At 44.3% G+C, this 23,841-nt stretch overlaps 1 protein-coding gene across 3 annotated transcripts in view; it reads left to right on the top strand.

Moving 5' to 3' along the window:
- The window catches only part of LOC119390155 (solute carrier family 13 member 5-like), a 117,343-nt gene that overhangs the window by 75,772 nt on the left and 17,730 nt on the right, over window positions 1-23,841 (top strand). The window contains exons 2-5 of one of the 3 annotated variants that reach the window (XM_037657718.2): window positions 9,178-9,296; window positions 14,822-14,971; window positions 19,845-19,960; window positions 20,312-20,457. In XM_037657718.2, the coding sequence (XP_037513646.1) occupies window positions 9,178-9,296; window positions 14,822-14,971; window positions 19,845-19,960; window positions 20,312-20,457 (531 nt within the window). The remainder of the gene's footprint in view (window positions 1-9,177; window positions 9,297-14,821; window positions 14,972-19,844; window positions 19,961-20,311; window positions 20,458-23,841) is intronic. The other 2 variants (XM_049414679.1, XM_049414680.1) reach the window with 2 other exon arrangements.

The following is a 23,841-nucleotide window of genomic DNA, read 5'->3' as shown; positions in this document are numbered from 1 at the left end:
ATTGCATTCTAATTCTGTACCACTAAATATTTTTTTTTTTCGATTTTCCTGTTTCTCCGCTATTGCGTTTCCCGGCTCCAACGTTTATTTCCTACGGTTCCTTAAAAAACGTATTAGCAGGGTTCTACTGTATAAACATACATCTGGTCATTTGCAATGACTCTGTCCAACACCAAAAAATATTCTACCATTCACTTTCCCCGCTCACAACCCTGAAACCAGCAAACCTAGTTCCTTGTCCGACAGCGATAAAGACGGGTGGCTTACGCACTTATTTCCCAACCTTGCGACGAAAAACAGCTTCTGCTAACTCTCTAGCTGTTTGATCGACGTGTTTAATAATGTGGTTGTGTCATCAAAACAAGGGGTACATTTGCACTCTGCGCAATGGAGGGACAGATGGACTACATGTGGTCTGCATTTTAAGGAGGAATGATGATCACGAAGTCGAACATTTACGCAACGTCCCGACTGGCCTACATACATGCGACCGCATGGCATTGCCAATTGATATACAACTCCTTTCTTGTTGCAATCTACAAACTGGATGATATGGCGCGTGTCACATTGCCTAGCCAAGTTATTACTTCCTTAGCTATACATACGCTCAACCGCAGGGCTGCGCAGTGATTGCGCAAGGTCAGATGTATGTTTGTATGTGGTCTTTCGGAAAATAAACGTCAGCTGTGTCCGCGTGTTTTTGCGCTATTTCATAATGCGTTCATACAAACTAGCTCGGCTTTCCTTACTACTAATTCTCATCTAACCGAATGAATCCATCAGACAATTGGGCCAGAGAAAGCATAGAGGACAATTATTGTTGCATTTAACTGTAGTGTAACTGTAGTGCGGTAATAAAGAATCGAGCCCCTTGTATAAGTTCCCATTCATCCGTTAATTCCTAAGTAATTCGAGCTAGCTGCGAGATTTTTTTTATTATTGTTTAGATATCACTTGCCAAGAAGGCCCGCCAATAGTGCGGGTTCGAAAAAAGTCACGCATACGAACGTGCAGTTCGCTCGAGTCAAAACCGACATGCCATTCCTCGGACACATGGATATCTTGTAATTTTAGAAGCGCACGCGCACAGGCATCCGTACTTGAGTAGGCGTTTCGAGCTAGGCAGGCACGTTCAACGGTAATACGTCACACCGTGAGTGTCAGATCGTACGTGCACGTGCTTCATGAGTACTTCAGCGGAGATGCGATGTCTTCCTACTTTTTATAGTCTCGCCGCTTAAAGAATCCTAATCTTGCAGTTTATTGTAAACTTTGAAAGATCATGCGCAATAATCAGAAGGAACATTGTGTGCATTTTTGTACCTTTACTGAAAATTATGTTCCTTTTTGTGTCTTTCATCGAAATTCGGTGTCACCTGTGTCCCGCGAGCTACACAGCTTCGCTGGTCATCCAGCTTTACTGTGTGGAACGGAACTTCATAAACCCGACCCAATTCTTCGCCAATCCGCCACAGTGGGTGTGACCCGCGGTGACTGGACGAACAAGAGCAATAAGTACAGCGCTGTATGGCGCTTTCTAGCCTGGACTTTTGGACCTTTGACTTCTTGACGAAAACCAACAATGATAGCACAGGCAGGAACGACGAGAACTGGAAAGTTCCTCCCATTGGAAAAGATCGTGCCATCCACGGTGTATATCAATTAACTACTTACCATAACTATCATCGATACAAACTGCCAGTTATATGTAATGATAACGATCGATATTGTCCTATTCCTCTTGACGAGATAGGTATCCCCCCTGTAGAATAGGTATCCCCGTTCTTTCATAGCGGGTGTCTCGTCCCGGCAGACTTGATGCCTTTAGGTAGAATGCGAGGGTTTATTGCTTCGATTGTAGCTCGTAAAAAGATCGCGTGTTACGTGACGCCAGCTGGCAAGAAAGAGCGCTCCACACTCACTGCAATGGCGACCAGTGGCACTGGCGAGCACTCCCAGGGTCACATGCACAGAAACACCCAATAATGTGGAGGGGGTACCGAGTGCCGCCGTCGCTCGATTGGTGCAGCATCGGGCGCGTTATCCGGAGGATCTAGGTTCGGTCCTTACCAACGGCAAGTTGTTTTTTTTCGTCCACTTCAATTCCTTTCACTTTATCGTAACTACTAAACTGGAGTTATGAACTACAAGTAATGTTCTTTATGTCTCATTTGGCTTCATTACGGTTGTGTATAACTATGAAACCGTCCCTCGACCTATTCCCTTTCTTTAATTCTGCAGAGAAAATGACTTGTCCTGATGTCTGTAACGAATGGCCGACAGGTACCTCGTATCCGCTGTAGGAAAATGAATTAGCTCCTAGCTCAGTGGAGGCACAGTATCGCTTTCAAGACGAAGAGCCCCTACACAATTCTATTACGCAACAAATTGTCACTGAGCGAAAGAGGGAGGGAGGGAAGCATGCCAGCACAGCATGGCGAAACGAGCGGCACGCTGAGAAACAAAAAAAAAACCCAGACTGAAATCGAATATCACGTTATAATATGCTCAATTTAATGGAATGATAGAGCATTCGGTTACTGCAGAATCAAGTACGTAAAACTAACCATAAGACAACAGTGGCGTAGGCAGAAATTCTTTTCGGGGGGGGGGGGGGGGCACCTCCTTGATCCGACATTTGGTCGGGGCAGATGAGTGCGGTCAAGTGTCATCTTGTGCTCTGTATCCTATGGGAAAAATATTTGGGGGGGGGGGGCGCACGGGCCCGGTGTGCTCCCCCCTGGCTACGCCGCTGTAGGGCGCCATTTTATTTTTAAACTCTACTAAATATTGAGCTGGAGACAGCATTGCTTTGTCAATGAACACTTTATTCATCAATGCCAAAAAGATCCTCAAGTTCTGCGCGTACATCTCTAAACCTTCTTGCATTCGTCAGTCATATACATTGCCTTCTTTAGCTTAGAGGGGTCCTGCAGCACTTCTTTCATATGGTAGAAAAAGCTGCATATCGGCAGTACAGGCTCCTGTGAACACGTGAGCCAAATATTAAAGCCCCACACGCGGCAAGCAATCTACCGTTACGTTTTCAAGGACCGTTAGAAATCGGCCACTTTTCTCTCGACAAATTCCGCGACTGACTGGCTCTACTACGTCATACGTGGCTGGACTCGGCCATTGGCTGATTTGACCATTCGCGCCCTCCATAGTTGCCGCGCCGCCCACAGGATGCCGCTACATACCTTCACCGCGTACCGTAGCGCTAGAATTACATAAGCTCGCTCGTGGTCATGCCGAAAGAGAGTCGACGCGTTCAAAGAAAAAGAGATAAGAAAGTGGTCAAGGTCCTGACGCGCGCTGACGTAGTTCCGTGCCCCTTTGTCAATCCCCGTCGCCTCGGCGTTGCTTTCAGCGTGCTTGTTGCAGCGGAAAGAGAGTAAAAGCGCTTAGAGCATGCGAGAAATCCCTGTAACTCTGCTCGTAATTGAGAGATTTGAAAAAAAAAGAAAAATTTTTTTGACACAATCAATTCGTCAGGCAATAAACTCGGTAGTGAGGTGAGTCGATGATTACTAGGAAAAGTGGTGCCGGGTCACATTAAGTTTCTTGCTCTAAATATGCAAGGTCATGGCGCTCGTACTCAGCTCTCCGGTGTATAGCCTGCGATATTAAATTCCCCTCTGATAACTTTTAATTATTCCGTTCATTAGGTGTAATCTTCTTTTTCGCTATCCCTGCGACGATTCGTCGTTTTAATCCTGGATTTTGCCACCAAGGAACTCTCAGCTGATAACAAAAAAAAAAGAAAAATTCGGCCGATTCACTTAGTGTGGGAAGTGATTTCATGCGAAGCAGTCGGCGAGTAGCAGTCTATGCAGGATTTTTCGCTTTGAGTCAAGCATTACGAGGTGGATCGGCGCCTTTGTGTCAATGTAGCAGATGTGCGCACATGGAGGACTTGCCAGGCATGTCGAATGCACCGGCGTGTTAAGGTAAATCATGGTCCGATGTAACATCGGCACTCAAGCCAATGCGATGCAGTTTCATCGCAACGAAGGGCACGCTACGGTGCGATGATATGCGTATGATAAGCAGCGGTAGTCGGAGTATTTGAGCAAATATTGACTATAGCTTGCGGCGTCAACGTTTGTTACATTGTTATAAAAGCCAATATCCATCACTGTAATCACGTGATTATACCTTGTGGTGAAGTAGCGCACTTTTGATGGGGACAAGCGGGACAAGAAAGACACTCGCTACGTAGCGAGTGTCGTGTCTTTCTTGTCCGCTTTGTCCCCGTCAAAAGTACGATACATCACTATACGGCATAATGTTCATTCACTAACTATACACCAGCTCTCGACCCTGTTGAACTGTAACCACGACTGTCGTTGCCCCTACATGACGCCTGTATATGTGTATAGTAACTCTGTGGCAGAATACTTGACTGCCATGCAGAATGTTTGGGTTTTGATTCCGGCTGAAGCCGAGATTTTCATTCTTCACCTAAATGGGGACTTATCACTCGTCGTCGACATCGCCGTCGAGGCCAACGCCGGTTTTTCTGCAACACTGGCTCTGTAACACTATCGCGTTAAAATTTCCGTGGTCTATTCTTTCTGTCCCTGCGTTGATATAGACAGTGAATCACCTGTGGCGCATACCACGGGCGGTCGTATGCGGGTATGTGCCACACGTGACTCGTGGAAAGGTTTTCATGGTGTACACGACAGTGAAGTCACGTTACTCATGTCACGACCTGCGAATCGTGTTCGTCATACACTCATGCCCTCCTATGCCAGTTTTGATATATATCAAGTTAAGGAGACGACCACAAGAGCGCCAAGACGTAGGCGGCTCGATAGATAGATAGATAGATAGATAGATAGATAGATAGATAGATAGATAGATAGATAGATAGATAGATAGATAGATAGATAGATAGATAGATAGATAGATAGATAGATAGATAGATAGATAGATAGATAGATAGATAGATAGATAGATAGATAGATAGATAGAAATGGTCAAAGTTCTTTTAGTTCGTTAAGAAATGCTTCGCATTTAAAACTCTCCCGTATGATGTCCTTCTTTACACCTATCCTTACACCCCGGAAATTTGAATCCACTAGATAACTGTGTTTCAGGAACTTCTAACCCCGCGTGTATTAATGCTCTTGTCACCTGATCCGCTAGCACTTTGTGACCACATCAGTCAGATGGAGAAAGGCGACACATAATTCTGTCTAGATAAGATGACAGGGCAAAGGTGAAGGACACTGCGTACCAAGGACGGCCTCTGAACCGAAATTGACGCAGTTAGTGGGATGCTCATATCAATGTGAAGCAATCGCAATGTTCTGCAGTCCGCAGCATGTTTTAAACGCTTATCTCAGCCTTTCCCTCCTCTTGGTGCAACCTCCATGGCCGACTCGTCTGTGGTCATAACGGTTGTGTGTGCGCGTGCAGTTTGTGTGTTTACAGACCCTTATTGGTGTCTGCGAACGCGAACACTTTACTCGGCGATAAGAAGTATTGCCTCCGTTATCTGGAGCGGTCGTCACAGCGCGTCGAGACGCTCCCAGTCTCGGTCACGTGTACAAACTTTGGAAAAAAAAAAGCTAAGCTGGCAGACTCGTGACAGAAGTAGACCCTGCCGTCGCAAAGGTAAGAGGAAGGCTTTACGCCGTCAGTTCGCAAGTCTTATAGCCTGTTTCGTTTTCAAAATTACCGTCGGTGCAACGTAAACGCGCTAGCGAAGATGTTATACGAACTATAAAAAGCCGCGCTGAGTCAAACGTAGAGTAGGAAAGATTTTTTTTTTAATTTTGTAATCGTATGTTTTGCGTTATGACTGATTATATCTCGTTTGTCTTCATCCTGTATATGTCAAGCCATACAGAACATCTCACTTGATACGTATACATGTGAACTTATCAACTATTTCTAGAATATTGGCGACTCCTGTGCTGTTGGAATGTACTGTGTTAGCCCATCTAGTGCCATTTTTATTTATTTGTTTGTTTTTGTATTGTATATTTCGCTTGCTAAGCGAGAAGCAGTCAGTACCGCCATAAATGCAACAACCTCTCCTATGTGTCATTTCAACAGCAACAAAAAGAAAAGTAGGAGTCGCCCAGAGAAGGGCTGGATCGTTAACAAGTAGAAACAAGATTGACAGGTCCCTCAGCTAAGTCGCATAACGTCAAAATGTGACAGGCGTCATCAGGCCGTTTCCTCGCCAAGTTCGATAACATGACAGATTTGGCTTGAAAGAGTTTCGATCGTTAGGTTAGGGCAAATGCACTAATGCAAAGACGGTTTTCCGAAAGATCTTATGAGTTTCTAATTTGAACTTAAGAGAAAAGTCTCCTGCGACTTCACAGATGCTGAAAATTGCACGTGGATGAAAGCCTGCTGGAATTTGTGCATGTAGACCAAATTGGGAAGCGACTGTAGTGGCCTGGGTTGAAGCTCGGGTTCCCGCATACTCAGACATCACCACTGAGCTATTGTGCCAAGTGATGCGTAAGAACAGGAAGAACATGGCTTCTTTTTGCGTTGTGTACCAAGAAACGAGGAAGAGATGGAGATGCTCGGCTGCTGACCCAAGGTAGCGGGTTCGATCCCTGCCGCGGCGGTCGCATTGGGAAGGAAGCGAAATGCTAGAGGCTCCTGTTCTGTGCGATGTCAGTGCTCATTAAAGAACACCAGATGATCAAAATTTCCGGAGCCTTAGACTACGGCATGCCTCATAATCATATCGTAGTTTTGGCAAGTAAAAACTAGGAAATTAGGAAGCAGAGTGCGCACGTCTAGAGGCGATTAACCACGAAGCCATGCGGGCCATAACTGGACTGCCACGTATCACTCCGTTAACAGTACTGCAGCAGGAGTCCCAACTAAATACCATTGACGAGTTAGTACACCAGCGTCGCTGTGCGCGCAACCTCAAGCCATCAACGTTCTGTTCGGTTGCTGCATTGGCGCGGTACATGAGCCAAGAAGTTCACCATTCCCCTTCAGAGACGAGCATTATTGCCCCGTGGACCAAAATGCAACTCACTGAAAACAAACCTCTTGGTCGCCTTTACAACCCGGTTCCACGCCAGGCGAACGCCCAAGTTTCCCGTTTGCTTCGTGCCGATCACCAAGATACCGCCACTCTCGTCGCCTATACTGATGCCAGTGTGAGTGGCACCACCATTCACACCGCTCTTGTATGTCCATCAATACCAGAGGTTTGCCAGACATGCTCGTATTTTGCGGATCCCGCACCACCGGCTCACCTTGCTGAGCTGGCTGCCATAGGTGACGGATTGGCAGCACTGATACCTTTTCTTATACCTGACAGATGCTCTCAGCTCATCATTCGTACGGACTCGACGCAAGCTATCCACGATATACGACGAGTGTATCGGTCTACGTCACTCTCGGATAGTATTCACCATCTTGCTGCCTCCGCATCTGTGCGGATACGTGTTCAGTGGGTGCCTCGGGCCGCTTTGCCGGACCTTGTCAAAGCTGATTTGGCAACCCACCCACAAGTCACACCACACCCACTACCGCATTTTCCTGAGGACGCTCAAGGACAGATGCTACGGGAAAAAGAAAGCCTCCGACGTACCACACGAGCTCTTATACCTCCGTGTGGGTCAGACCTCCCTGGTGGTTTAACCCGCCGAGAGGAGGTTACGTTGCGGAGGCTTCGTGTTGGGGTTGCACTTACCCCATCCGTGACCACCCTTTGGGCGCAGAAGTACCGCGGCCCGTATGGTACATCGTGCCCATTTTGCGACGCTCCAATCAGCGATGTAACTGTCACACACCTATTGTGGACATGCACGGGTCTACAATTAAGCCGTCGTCGTCACCTACGTGCAACAGGCCTCAGGCCTGGCCGACCACCCGACCTTGACCGCTGGATTAGTGGACCTCACCACCGCTCGTTACTGGACTTCATACACGAAGCAAATTTATATGTGTATTTCTGAATAAATATGCCTAAGGGCAGACTTTCGAAAAAAAAAAGGAAGCAGACCATGAACAGCCGCCATTTAACGTAAATCATTGTCCTTTTGAAGAGAAAAGGAATGGGATATCACATGAAGACAGTGCAAGTTACCAAGTCTAATAAAAACTCGAGCTCTGAAGTTATGCACAACGAAGGTATAGCTGGTGAGATGATTAAATTATTTGACTAAACATAAGCCAGTGATATGAATATAAGGTGAGATATGGCAAGAGTGTTGCGAACATGCTCAGCTGCGCTTCGAATTTGTGATGCTTCATCTCCATATCGTTAAGCAATTGCAGGGCTGTGTCAAGATTTTAATCCTTCCCGTTACCAAGATGCGGAAACGAGCCTAATAGTTAAGCTCTTAGGTTCTCTTTTGAGGAGCTTCACTTCACTTTTGTAGTGCTTTAGTGGACGCTAGTCGCCCTTTATGATGCATGGAGCCACAAGATGTGCCGGTTTTTTTTTTTTTGCTTCTTTGTTGATTTTTTTAATTCCATTTGGGTTTGTGTTGATGCCGACGATCGCTGTTCGCGTTGCATGAGGCATCTAAGGCTTTCGCCTTAATAAAGTACTTTTCCGGCCTACTAATTTCCCGGACAGCCTTATAATCTACTTGACTAGATTTATATTTCTGGACAACCATTTAGCAAGCACTCCCACACAGGCAATGGCAATTTGTTAGCAGCGCCCATATCAGTGGTTTTAATATTTGTACATACATACATACATACATACATACATACATACATACATACATACATACATACATACATACATACATACATACATACATACATACATACATACATACATACATACATACATACATACATACATACATACATACATACATACATACATACATACATAAATACATACATACATACATACATACATACATACATACATACATACATACATACATACATACATACATACATACATACATACATATTTTATGCCAGAATGGTCTTTCGAATGCTTGCGTTTTGAGAACATAGCTTTAGTTTGAAGTCGTTCTTGAACAAGGAGGTGGCGTTCTTTTCTGTAACCCTCGCGGCAGCACGCATCAGCGCGAATGTGTCTGCAAAGTAGCCGGGAATTTATGAAGGCAAAATCTCCAATTTGAGCCACTGTCGTTGCGTGAATGGCGTCCCCTTTTCGAGATACTTTTGTTTACTGGATCGTTTCCCTTTCAGCCAGGGCCGGTCGAAAGATGCGGGCAGCGTTCGGCGTACTCAAGCAGTTCTGGCGTCTCGTGTACATCATATGTGTTCCGCTCCTCCTCCTTCCAGTGGCAGCATGCATCGGAGGAAAGGTTGGTACCACTTCTGCTCTCCATTTAATGAGGACCCGCCTCCGACACACCTTTTTCTGTTTTTTTTTTTCGTATATCATTCTTGTAAATCTTGGTCAACACGTCCTTGCCAATCGCTGAAAATGCTCCCACGCGATATCACTCGGTTCTACATTAGGAAAGTCAGACGACAACTAATGCTTACTAGTTGCGCTCTTTATGTCCACATCGTTTTTTTTATTGTCTTCGTCCGACTGTCTGCGCAACGATTCCCATCATAAACTAGTATGCGTCTATGGATCGTAGGCCTCGCTGACGCTCTTGGTCTTATGCTTTCACTTTGCAGTATACGTGACGATATTTTAAAGTACAGCCGACAAGACGTCGTCATAATGACTGGTAGGCATACGCAAGCCATGAATGCTTCAGCATGAATGCTTCATTTATTGCAAAAGGAATGTGGCATTACCTTCACTAAGCTCAACGGCGGATACAGGATTTTCCCGAGAAGACCGGGGTGGGGGGGGGGGGGGAGAGGGGGGAGTTGTTATTGGGAAGTAGCAGCCTCAAGTACGGGAGGACCTGACAGGTCCTATTTTTGGGGGTGTGCATTCAAAAATTAGGAAAGGGGGGGAGGGGAGTCATGACACCAGCGACCCCCTCTAGATCCGCCACTGGCTAAGCGCATTTATTGACAAGTCCAAAGAATCTTTCTGGCGACCCAATATAAACAACAGGAAAGTGTTCAGATAATCCGAAGTATTTATGTCTTGATGCCAGCTACGAGCTGTCTCAAGGGCCCATCGCTGATACGAATGCGTTTTCGCCATCAGTAAGCTTATTTTCCCAGATTAATGCTAATCAGTCAAACTCACAACACCTAGTCGCTTTCCCCTGTTAACCTTACTCGTAAGGAACATTCTGTTGCGTACAGATGAAGTAAAACACCTATCTCGGATATCGGGCCTCAGGGCCACAACCACTTCTTGTACACGCTACCGACCCTTTACCAAGCAGAATTCGCAGAAGATAGTGCATATCCATCGCCAAAAATTTATGTGAGCGGTTACCTAAATTTTTGTGGCACTGGTCATTTCCAGAACCACGTGACAGATCGATATATAATGTCCTTGATTGGCCTCATTTTTATCACATTTTCGAGATCAGCCTATATTATACGAAGACAATCTGACCGAGAATGTGGCCCCAGATCCGGGCAATGGAAGCACAAAGCGTTATTTTAATATGCTTCGTAAGAGAGGAGATACTTATATCCATGATAGCGTATTTAGGCAACCGTGGCCGCTCTCTGCAATCACATATCCGCGATGCAGCGTTGACAAGTGTCGAAAAGAAAGTGGCTGAATGGTGAATGACTTCAGGGCATAATTTCGATGTCACCTCTAACTCCATATAGAGAGTGGTTACGTATCACCGAGCCATGCTTCCAATCAGCAACTCGACGATATAGGCCGCCTGAAAAGCTGCGTCATGTCCAGAAGACGCTGTTGTTCGCTACAGGTGCCACTGTTTGCCTGCCACAGCGATTGGCATTTACGTCAGGCACGCGTCGAAGAAACCTGCGCAAGTCATTATCCTTAAGTCGCACTCGTCGCTCTCGCCCCGTTTCGGCGCCAAACGAAATGCTCGCATCTCTAGTGCACGCGGTCACCTCGTTCTCCACTCCCGCAATTACTGCGACGAGTGCGTCGCAAGACACTGGGTCTCCGAGTCACTTGGCTTCCTTTTACAACGTGCCATATAAGGCACACGCCAAGCTGTAGCTAAACAACCGTCCACTTTGTCATCCCAAGGACGGTCCATAGGCTTTCTTCGCTGGAAAGATGTCCTGCGTTATCACTCTTTTTCCCCTCCGTCGTCATTAACTTGGGCATAAGCGTCCCTTCTCACCGCAACCGCGACGCCAGTGTTGCGTCTATGCAGTGCCTATGCAGTGTATAGGTAGCTCAAGTAAATGGGAACAGCTTCGCGCTACTGTGTCGAGCAGCATTCTTGCGTAGAACAGCGTTATTAATTTAGTACCATGTTGATTGCAGTGCTTATAACGGAGTGTGGCTGCTTATGTCCGTCGTTGAGCACTGATGACAGTACGTTTACGAGCAATATTTGCAAGCGTTTCTTAAGAAACACCAGCTTTTAGCAAAATGTGACATTTCAGCATCTAGCGCACAATACAAGACAAAGACAAACCGAAAACCAATTAAGACCGGCGCCTGTCTTTCACTCTGTTCTTGCTTATATTGTGCGCAAGATGCTGAAATGGAATAAGAGAATGCCCAAACTTGCGTTATTTAAACTATGACAGTCTTGCGAGAGCCCCAGTATGTGATGACGTCAGTTGTTGTTGGGGTGGGTAGAGACGACATGCCAGAAGCGTCTTCATAAGCACGTCAGAAGTATCAATGCCCTTCTGTGTGATTTATTAAGATGAAAGTGGCAGCAAGTGTGCTAGAGTGCGAGAATGTTTGGCTCTGTCCATGTTCTCGCTTCCGTGTACTACGTAGCGCATCCTCCACCGCGCTTGAAGCAGTGAACAACACACTGCCTAGCCCTCTGCAACCGAACCCCAAGTGAAACACCCCGGCAGGCATTTGTTTAACGATGGAGTGTACAACGCTGTGAAGAAAGAAGGGAAAAAAATAAAGGCGAACGCTGTTTGCGAATCTGCACAGGACTAAATTCACAAGATTTCTTAATGGTTCATATGTACTTTCAGCTACGTTGGCTGGCCGTCTTGGCTAATAATATATGCAGCAGCAGTAATTGCTTATCTCATCCTCATTGGGCCAATTATAGCGTAAGGGCGTTTTGCGCAGGTCGTCCAAAAAAATGAAAATGCTGGACATGTATTCAACAAATCTCTTACGCTGGAATTATTCTTAAGGCGAATTTCCTGCCAATCCTGATCCTGGAGATGTATCTCTCAGCCATTGGTAAACCGCACTTACCAATGAACAGCTTTGTGAATTCGACCTCAGATTCCAGCAACCGTAGTGTTCAAAAATTTGAAAAAAAAAGCGTTCTATAGGAATTCATGCTACGCTACAGCAATAGCTGTAGGACGTTACCGGGCTCTTATATACTCATAATTTGGCTTGTATAATGTGCTAAACTTTTGGAACGTCATTAAAACGCTGACCCGGTGCGCTGGCTACGGCTGCGCTGAGCGGCCTCATGAAATATTTAGATATACAGAAAATGTGTCGATCATTGACAACCGGGTTTGTATTAAAGAACGGAGACCAGACGTATTTGTTTTGTTGTTGTTGTTGTTCAACACAACAACTGTTCGTAGCATTACAGCTGTGTGCAACAGACAATGCCAAAAGTGATGTCGCACATATTCATTTGTCGGTTTCTTCTGACACCCTTGCATTAGCAAGGGAGGTCGTATAACTGGACGTAACATTTTCCAATGACAAAACCAATCGCAAACGCTGCCCCTGGCTTTGTTAATGACTACCGCTTCACATCGTCTGCCTGCACTTTTCTCTTTGACACTTTCTGCCGCACTTTTTTAGGTGATAGTCAAGGTGACAGTCAAGGTGACTGACACAACCTTGACTGTCACCTTGATCGTAACCTAAAGGTTGTTAGTAACGTGCAAGAATAAATAAATATAGAAAGAAGTGAGCGTAACAGTGTACCCAGCATGTTCTGTATGCGCCTTTTTATTATATTGCCGGAAGCGATTTTTTTTCCATCCTCAAGTTGTATTCATCCACAGGTACTCACTCCTTATCAACCAGACGCGAGATAAGCCGGAGAGCCTTGAAGAATACACCTCTAAGTTGCTCGCCTTTTGCTACTCTGAGTAAATCCACAACTCTTTAGATGTCTAGACAGTTTTTGCGCAATAAGGAGCCCGTTGATTTCTTGTCTGGCATCGAAGATTTCGTACATACATTGGCGATAGCGTTAATGCATATCGCTCTAAGCTTCAGCAAAGTCGCAAGATATTCAAACCATTAACATCTCATGCGAAGAAGTGTGTAGCAGTCCTTCATTTTGAAGCCAAGTAAAGAAGCCGCGCTCATTATCTAATTATGCAGAGCAAAAGTCGATTTATAGCATATTGTCCGCCATGTTAATGTAGTAGCAGTGTCTCGCCAACTCAACACGTGGTTGTGAACAAATATTTCGGTTATGCGTTCTCTAGAGGCCACGTATTCCATGCCGGCGTGCAAATACAAGACGACAAGTTCTTGGCAAGCACGTAGTGTGAGGCGTACTGAACATCTTACGTGGCAGTAAGGTAGCTAGCTGCACGTGCCAAAAAAAAAAATTAATAGGACAATGCGAGGTTACTGAACAGAAGCGAAATACAAGCAGCTTGTTGCTTTTCTGTTATGTCGTTCGTGACTGGACCTTGCGTGTGCGTGTTGTTCCCTGAGCACTGGTACTAAGAAATGAACGAAACAAAGTAAAATTCGGCATTCTTTGCACGGAAATAACATTAATGAATTTGTAAATTATCTATATGATACGTGAAACCTTGTGGCAGCTGCTCAGTTCGTAATACACAGGTAAAACAACTACGTCTGTAATTATCGAAAGTTTGGGGTGTGTGTACTGTTCCGATGGCAAGGTCTGCCACAGAAAAGAAACCTGTAGAAAAGTAAAGTGAGCGTTAAAGAAGCCGTGCATTGAATGAGCTCCAAAATTTAAAAAAGAAACCTGGTACCTGACACTAGAATATCTTCAATATTCGCTGTGGAAGCCCAGTGGCTATGACGTTTAGCAGATGGTCGAGGGTTCGATCCCGACCATGCTGGTTGAATTTCGATCACAACGAAATGCAGAAACGCTCGTGTGCTTAGGTATAGCCGCGCGGAAAACCTTGAAAGTTGTAATAATACCAAGTTGAACAACGACGCTTTTAACGGTTCGTGCATGTAATGCCCCGAAATTAATTACCGTTTACCTATCATTCTAATTAATTATCGGACGCGCGAAAACCACCATAAGATTGGGATACACGCTGTGATTATGATACAATTACAATGGTTCGTATGCGGCGGATCGCGGAACCATTTTGACCACCTGGGGTTCTTTAATTTGCGCCTAAATCTAGGTACACGGATGTTCTTGCCGTTCGCTCCCGTCGAAATGCGGCCGCCGTGGCCGCAGGAAGGGAACCCGCGTTCTTGAGTTTCTATAACAGCGTGACAACTCACCTGCTAACCTAGCGTCGAGTGTGCTTTAAGTTTCCTTAAGCAAATTGCACGTGCGCAATACTTCTATAAACGCGGGGAGCGAGTGAATTTTGTAACCAGCTGAGAAGTTTCTTAGTTTAAGTTTGTGGGTAAGTTTCATGACAAAAGAAAAAACGGAGGTGACCCTATTCCTTGACTTAGGTGTCTGGTAGGGGGCTCGGTGCTCTTGCCACTAATAAGTTCCACACCGCGGGTCTCATCCATGCGTGTTTGTATACTTGCGCTGTATCATCCCGCAAGTGCACAAGAGAAGTTGCGAGAATCATAACAGCTTGCCCATTCCCTGTCGCTTCCCTGTACTATACTCAGGCCGGTTGGTGCGCCTACATCCTGCTCTGGATGGCCTTCTACTGGTCGGCGGAAGTCGTGCCTCTGGCTGCCACTTCACTCATGCCGGTGTTCCTGTTCCCGTTCTTCGGGATCGTGCCTTCCAGTAAAGTGGCCACTTTTTACCTGAATGTGAGTACGCTCAGGCACCTGACACCTTGAATTTGCATACTTACCGTGTCAGCCCCGAGAAGATAAACATATCAACTCCGGTTCCATTCCAAGCGAAGGCTGTACAAACTGCGGAGCATGGGTTCGCCTGTGTTTGCCTTGTGTTTATGCCGTGTTTATCTGCTTTTTTCTGTTATTTTGCCTTCTTCTGTCGTGTCCATCTGGTCTTCTCTGTTCTTTTCTGTTCTTTTCGTGTAATTATGTGATATTTTCCATCCTTTTCTGTTTTTTTTTTCATGCAGTTATCTGATTTCTTCAGGAATTTTTTATTTTCTGTTCTTCTTACTGTTGTTTCTACTGTTTGCTGCTCCGAGCGCGGAGCGTGAAACTACAGGCGCAGGCGTTTCGCCTCCGTATCTATCCTCCGTAGATCTGTGTCTAACTCCCGACGCTGTCCTTTTTATGTCGCTTCGATGGGTCGGACAGATGAATTAGCCCTTCGGCGACGCTGATGTTCACGGGTAAGCAAGCGCTGGCTTTCCAAACGAAGCTGCCTGCTCGGCTTATGTGTGTCAAACGTGGGACCAGCGTAAAGCCAATGCAAGACATAGGACGACGACAGGGCGGTCACTTAAACTGCTCCGCAGTTAAAAGCATTCTATATTTGGATTCCGCCACGTCGCAGCCAACCTTTCGATTTAACAAGTCAATTGAACAGAATGAGGAGAATGCTCAGCCAGATGTCAAGAGCGTTGCCCAGAAGCACGCACAGACGTCATCGCCAAAACTGACTTGCCTCAGTGGCTGCTGGTTGTGTGCTCTACAGATGTGTCTGAGCACGCACGGACAGTGTATATTCTCTTCCTTTTGCACTAATTTATTCGTTGCAGAAAGTCTACCTTTTCTTTTTTGCATCGCATTGCTACTTTTGCATTGCGAAAGCACTGTAAACATGTATGCATTCTGAAAGCATAAAAATACATTGTTGGGTGTTAGAAGGTTCTTGCTCATGGAAGAAACGCCTGTGTTTCTACAATTTTACTGAGAAATGTTTGTCAGTCAACATTTTTTTTTCAAGAAGCAAGAAGGTTTATTTCCAACGTATATGATAGTTGGGTTTTACCCAGGGCGAAAAGCGGTGAAATGCAGCTTGAAGGTTCGGAACCTTCAACACACACACACACACACACACACACACACCACACACACACACACACACACACACACACACACACACACACGCACGCACGCACGCACGCACGCACGCACACACACACACACACACATATATATATATATATATATATATATCCTCTTCAGACCCCGCGTGCATTAAAATGCACATTTGTTTTTTCCCAGTTTTCGAAATTCGCGCCACTATTAGAGCCAACATTCTTAGTGCAGTCGCATGCTCCATCATGTGGTGCCATCTGGTCAGCAAGACAGAAAGCATACTACAATGGAAGCTCCGTTTTCCCGCTTTGAAACATGGCGTCATTCTCGTCTTCGACGTTCTGCTCACGGCGTCCAAGTAATTCACAAATTGCTCAATAATCATCGGGTCATATTTCTTAATAGTTGTTTGAATCTACTTAGGAAGGGTTTAGGGATAATTTCCGCACGTCATGTAACCCTATGGGCGAGTATTTTTGTTATCACAAGCTGTTTTCTTCAAATGTGCATTATAATGCACACTCGGTCTCAATGGGTGCTTTTTCCTGCGTATGTTTGACAATCTCATGCGCTTCGTTGCTCGTTGGCATTAAGCTTTGGCGTTGTTTCAACTAGGAATAAGTGATAAAGAAACGTGTTCTTGAGTCAATGACCAGCAACGACACCTCGGAAATAGAATTCTCATACGATGAGGCTGTCCCTTCCCCATTACCTGTTGCCGGAAGACAGGTGTGGTGCAGAATTTGACAATAGGCAGTTTTTGAATAGCGCACGCTAAGTTAGGGTAGCGTTTGCGGCTCGCTATTTCCGTCACCTAACCGGAGATCGCAAGCGGAAACGTACGACGCATGCGCAGTTGCGCCAAAAGCCAACGCAAAGCTTTGCGTACGCTATTCGAAAGCTCCCTAATGAGCCACCACGGAAGCTGCTGAAAGCCAAGGTCGGGCCCATGCCTTCTGAGCAAGAACTGCGCAAGCAAGCCACATTTCAGAGCTTGGGAACTAGGGATCCTCCTCGAGGTGCCGAGACCCAGGATATTCTCAGCGCAATAGGCATGCGCACGGGAGGGAGGGGGGGGGGCAGGGGGTCGACCGCCTCCCTCTAGTCACCTAAGAGGGGGGGCGCAATATCTGCCCCATACACTGACCTCCCTAGTCACCTAAGAGGTGGGGGGGGGGTGCAAAATCTGCCTCGTACATTGACTTGGGGGGGAGGGTGCTGCGATGAACCTTCACCCCCATGATGGGGAACCCTGCGCACGCCTATGCTCAGCGCACAAAGTTCTGGTGCAACACGTGCAACATCGTTCTTCACATCACATCTGCGCGAAACTTCTCCAGGCAGTTTCACAACAAATAGGCGTGCTTTTTGCGAGCAAATGTAAAATTTCGTTATAGGCGAGTGTTGTTCGTTTTCCGTGCATTGAGACCCAGTGTGCATTATAATGCACACACTGCTGTGCAAAAACTGTTTGCCGTATAGACGGAATTTTTTCTGGTTTAATACAGCATGTGTGTGCATTCTAAAAATGTCTTTTGATTTCACCTGTGTGGCCACAAATTTGCTCAGGTCTCAGGAGGATATATATATATATATATATATATATATATATATATATATTATATATATATATATATATATATATTTATATATATATATATATATATATATATATTTATATATATATATATATATATATATATATATATATATATTATATATATATATGGGTCATTCCATATCAAGTGTACCTGGTCGCTTTTTTGATAATCTCCAACCTCGCTGAAAAAAATCACGTTGTTACACCTTCACGTGGCAAGCAATTATTGCAGCATCGTTTTTTGGGAAAAAAATATCTGGGGCCTAGGGGGCGCTTTAAACTTTGCGCTCGGAAGTCAATCTGTGTCGTGCGAAATAATTTGAATAAAATTATTGCTGCGCGGCATTACTAACGCACATTTATTTTCTTATTCGTAATACATTGGTCTTTCATGACTATGATAGTTTGTTCATGTTTGCATGAATTTACATTATTTTTCTGCGTGAGGAAACATTGCGAAAAGCAGCATTTTTAGGAATTTTTTAAAAAAGCACAGTTTTTTTCGTGAGAAATATAAGCACAATATCAGCATAACAGGGACCTACACTAACGACAAAAAATACTGCTTCGGCAAACGCAGCTGAGACATTGTGCCTAAATTTCAGCAAAGTTTGAAAAAATTATAATTTTACCCACATTTCGCCGTCATTTTGGCAATGTAGCGGTCTGAGTAAAAATCTGAGCTATAAACCATCTTATTGTTCAATTTGTTAATAACTTATACCAAAAGTTTCAAAAGAGTAGATTTTGTTTTAAGCGAGAAAAAAATTTTTGAACTTAACAACCACATGCCTGCGCTAAGCTTCTTTTTGTGTCGCCTTCACCTCACAACACGTCGGCGCCGGGTTGGAGTAGCGGCCCTTTCGCCGTCGCCCAGGCTAGCGTGCTGCGAATAATGCAAGTCATAGAGCTGTCCGTCATGGGCCGCTCACACTAGCGGCACGGCAGCTCGCCGTTGCCGGCTGCCGCAGAGCGACGTGGCCAAGCAGCGACGGAGGAGTGGTTGCCATGACAACGGTGCGCCGCTTCGTCTGCTTTCAGCTTTCCGCGTCTGCCGCGGTACGCTTCGAGCTGCTTGCTTTCTGCTCCACGTTTTTCACGCTAGAAGTGCGGATGTCGTCCGTGTCGTTGCCAGGCATAGTTCCAGCAGTCAATAGAGCGTTTGAGTCAATAGGGCGACGGCGAAAGGGCAGCCACTCTGACCCGGCGCCGACGTGTTGTGAGGTGAAGGCGACACAAAAAGAAGCTTAGCGCAGGCATGTGGTTGTTAAGTTCAAAAATTTATTTCTCGCTTACAACAAAATCTACTCTTTTGAAACTTTTTGTATAAGTTATTACCAAATTGAACAATAAAATGGTTTATAGCTCAGATTTTTACTCAGACCGCTACATTGCAAAAATGACGGCGAAATGTGGGTAAAATTGTAATTTTTTTAAACTTTGCGGAAATTTAGGCACGAGGTTTCAGCTCCGTTTGCCGAAGCAGTATTTTTTATCGTTAGTATAGGTGCCTGTTATGCTGATATTGTGCTTATATTTCTCACGAAAAAAACTGTGCTTTTTTAAAAAATTCCTAAAAATGCTGCTTTTCGCAATGTTTCTTCACGCTGAAAAATAATGTCAATTCATGCAAAGATGAAGAAACTACTATCATAGTCATAAAAGACCAATGCATTAAGAATAAGAAAATAAATGTGCGTTAGTAATGGCGCGCAGCAATAATTTTATTCAAATTATTTCGGACGACACAGATTGACTTCCGAGCGCAAAGTTTAAAGCGCCCCCTAGGGCCCAGAAATTTTTTTCCCAAAAAAGTATGCTGCAATAATTGCTTTCCATATGAAGGTGTAACAACGTGATTTCTTTCAGCGAGATTGGAGATTTGGAGATTATCAAAAAACGACCAGGTACACTTGATATGGAATGACCCATATATATATATATATATATATATATATATATATATATATACATATACATATATATATATATATATATATTATATATATATATATATATATATATATATATATATATATATGTATAATTGTTTATTTATATTGGTGCTGCACGCTGTCAGTTGACATCTCTGTATCTCTGTCGTGATCTGACCTCGTGCAGGAGATCGGGCTTGTGTTGCTGTGTTCTCTAGTCATGGCCGGAGCCGTTGAAACAAGCAACCTGCACAAGAGAATAGCCCTCCGGTCTTTACTCGCCATTGGGACAAGTAATCTCAGGTATGAATGCTCCGGAGATAAAGCCGCCTAATTGTGATGATTATAGACAAAAAGCAACTCCTTTTCTGCAAATGCGACTTGAGAAAACGCTATACTAAACGAACAGCGTCAATATATTTTTCACTTACTTAGCACCAGTAACACTTGTGTTCTTTCCACGTTCACTGAAATACAGCCTGTACAAAACTTGATTACTGGTTTAACTGAATTAAAGGATATGCGCCAACACATCGTTGCGTACCTTTATTTTATTGAAGAATATAGCATTGTAACAACAGTGTACAAATAAATGCAACAAATAATTCTCTCGATTTCACTGTGCATATACCTTTCCCGTATTTGCCTTTTCAGGCTTCTTCTTGGATTTATGCTAGTCACCATGTCATTATCCATGTGGATTCCCAACACTGCGTCCACGTCCATCATGGCACCCATCGTCATGGCTGTGGTAGACCAGATGCACGCCTCCACTAAGTCACATTCCAAAGATGTTGAAAGTAAGTGGTATACCGTGAACAAGCTCACCTGCGTGCTTCATGCTAAGCGCGATAACATCGGCACAGTAAAATGAGTACAAGTTCTTCAGTACACAAGCCTGTACATTAGAACGCAATGCATAAAGTAAGGTTAAAATTCAGTCACCGCGTTGTGGAGCCACCGTAAGGTCACTGGCTCTTGTGAGAACCGAAAAGGGCAACACGATGTACAATCGGTCTGCAGCTTTCCTTTGAGCAGGAAAGCTGAGCTTTATACATTTTAAACCAGTACAGGTGCTACGTCAGGTTATTTGTTGGACATTCGAGCAGCGTGCTCCAAGCTTGAGCTTACATATTGAAAAAAGAGTACTGCCCGATCAAAGAGAAGAAGTAAATTTATATGCCTATATCCAGTAATCCCATACGAACACAGTGGAGATCCTAAATATAAACACATTTTATGATGTATGAGTCATCACTCGCATGATCTCTATGCCCAGTACATCAACATATCGGATCCCCAAGTGTTCATATGATGTTACTAGATAAGTGATATAGCTTTTATAGGACTATGCGATTTTATCAAACAAAGCGCTGAAGGTGATATACACTGCGTCACATAAGTGTAACCAAATTACTAACGTGCTTTACAAGTCATCAGAGCTAAAAAATTCGGCAGATCCCACGCACTGTGGGAATCGATGTAATGCGAAGCAGCCAGCAAAGAGCTGCATATATCGCCTTGTTTGTCTTTGAGCCAAATGAAATCATTCATGCCATGGCATCTAGTCCACCATATATCGCATGTTTGCCATGCACGCATGCATGCACAATCTAGTGTACACCATGCCAATGAAACGCATATTCTGGTATATAAATGCATGACCTGTCGTTTATGTTCATCACGCACTCGTGTCATGCCATACCAATTTTGGTATATATCACGTTAACAAAACGGCCGGAAGCGCACCATGACAGTGGCATGTGAATCATGTCGTACATGACATGCATAACATGATTCGCATGTTAAAACCTCCCATTTATGTTCGTCATACAGTCACATCGCGCAATACCAATTTTGGTGTATATCAAAGCAGCGAAATGGCCGCGAGTGCACCATGAGTAGAGCATGTAAATCATGTCATACATGACATGAATATTATGGTTTTTTATGTTACCACCTGTCACTAATGTTCATCATACAGTCACATCGCGCAATACCAGTTTCGGTGTATATCAAGCTACCGAAACGGCCGCTAAGGCACCATGAGCGTGGCATGTAAGTCATGACATACATGGCATGCATGTCATAGTTTTCATGTTACCACCTGTTATTCATGTTCTTCATAAGTCACATCGCGCAATACCAATTTTGGTGCATATCGATCTAGCGAAACGGCCACGAGTGCGCCATGAGCATGGCATGTAAATCAGGTCGTACATGACTTGCATGTCATGTTTTGATGTTACCACGTCTCACTTACGTTCGTCATACAGTCGTGTCACGTAACACGAATTTTGGTGTATATCACGCAAGCGAAACGGACGCGAATGCACCATGAGCGTGGCATCTAAATCATGACATACATGTCATGGATTTTCGTGCTACCACCTGTTATTCATGTTCTTCATAAAGTCACATCGCACAATACCAGTTTTGGTGTATATCAATGTAGCGAAACGGCCGCGAGTGCACCATGAGCGTGGCATGTAAATCATGGCATACATGACATGCATATCATGATTTTCATGTTACCACGTGTCAGTTATGTTCGCCATACAGAAATGTCTCGTCATACCAGTTTTCATACGTATCCCTTCATTTAAACGGCCGCGAGCGCCCCGAGACCATGTCATGTAAATCATGCTGTACATGACATGCGCGTCATCATTTGCATGTTAGGACCTGTCAATATGTTCGTCATGAACTCTTGTCACGCCATACCAATTTTGGTATATATGAAATTAACGGAACGGCCGCAAGAGCCCAAAGGCCGTGGAATGTAAATCATGCTGTTCATGACATGCGTGTCATGATTTTCATGATATGACCTGTCATTTATGTATGTGATAAGGCCATGTTATGACACACCAATTTTGGTATACATCCGATTAACGGAACGGCCAGGGAGCCGAAAGGCCGTGGAATGTAAATCATGCTGTTCATGACATGCATGTCATGATTTTCATGATATGACCTGTCATTTATGTTCGTAATATGGCCATGTTATGACACATCAATTTTGGTATACATCCGATTAACGAAACGGCCAGGAGAGCACAAAGTCGTAGGCGGCTAGATAGATAGATAGATAGATAGATAGATAGATAGATAGATAGATAGATAGATAGATAGATAGATAGATAGATAGATAGATAGATAGATAGATAGATAGATAGATAGATAGATAGATAGATAGATAGATAGATAGATAGATAGATACGCTCAAAGTCGCAGAAGTTCGCTAAGAAATGCTTCGCATTTAAAAGGAATAATGCATGTGGAATGGGCCATAACACTAAGGCTATAGACATTATTCATGTCACTCCGGTACTTATTGCAATCTTCCATCCTTCGCGACGTTGCTTGTTTTTTCTCTCTAAGTCATTTTTATATTACTCGCTTTTTACAATGCTAGCGCCAGACGTCAGCGTTGCAGTGAGATACACACATCAGAAAAAAAACATAGCTTGACATTAAGTTCGTTATAAAATTCAAATAAGGGCACATTTTTCGATAGTGCAGTGCTCAAACTTTTTCTGAGTTTCTTTCTGAACTACCCGCGTAGTCTTTTCATGAAGTCAGTTCCGCGACGAAAATGACGTGCAACAATCCCTGGTGGACGCAGCATAAAGCACTTTCGTGGTAAGGAACGCTCATTTAAGCAAGCACATAAATCTATATCGAGAACTTGAGACAATACTACCCGCATAACACTCTTATTGAAGTTTCTTCATCAAAAATTAGCTTTAGGTTGCTTTGAAGCATTGAAACGCTGCCTATTGGTAATTGGCAGTAGGCAATAGGCAATAATAAGCAATGGGCAGCGCGGCCTACTGCTGGTGGTGCTTCAAGCATTAGAATTATTAGTTTCCAATGGTATATCAAACGAGCCCCATATTCGGGCGTGGAGTATCTCGAGTGATGGTTCGTATTAGGCAGTGCTGGGCAGTATCGAAGATACATGTATCTTAGATACTATCTTAGATACTCTATGGGTATCTTGTATCTGTATCGCGATACTCCTCGAAAGACGAGTATCTGTATCTGTATTTCCGATACATTCGATAATGTATCGTGTATCTTAAGATACAAGATACTTCTATCGCAACACAACCGTGCGAAACAATAATCGCTGGCCAAGCTCCGCTTCTCAAGCTGGTACTGGTGCCACTAAGCCATCT

This window comes from Rhipicephalus sanguineus, chromosome 4 (genome assembly GCF_013339695.2).
Source record: "Rhipicephalus sanguineus isolate Rsan-2018 chromosome 4, BIME_Rsan_1.4, whole genome shotgun sequence".
Taxonomy (NCBI): Eukaryota; Metazoa; Arthropoda; class Arachnida; order Ixodida; family Ixodidae; genus Rhipicephalus; species Rhipicephalus sanguineus.
The sequence above is the reverse complement of the archived record's forward strand: the minus strand, read 5'-3'. Positions and strand labels throughout refer to the sequence as shown.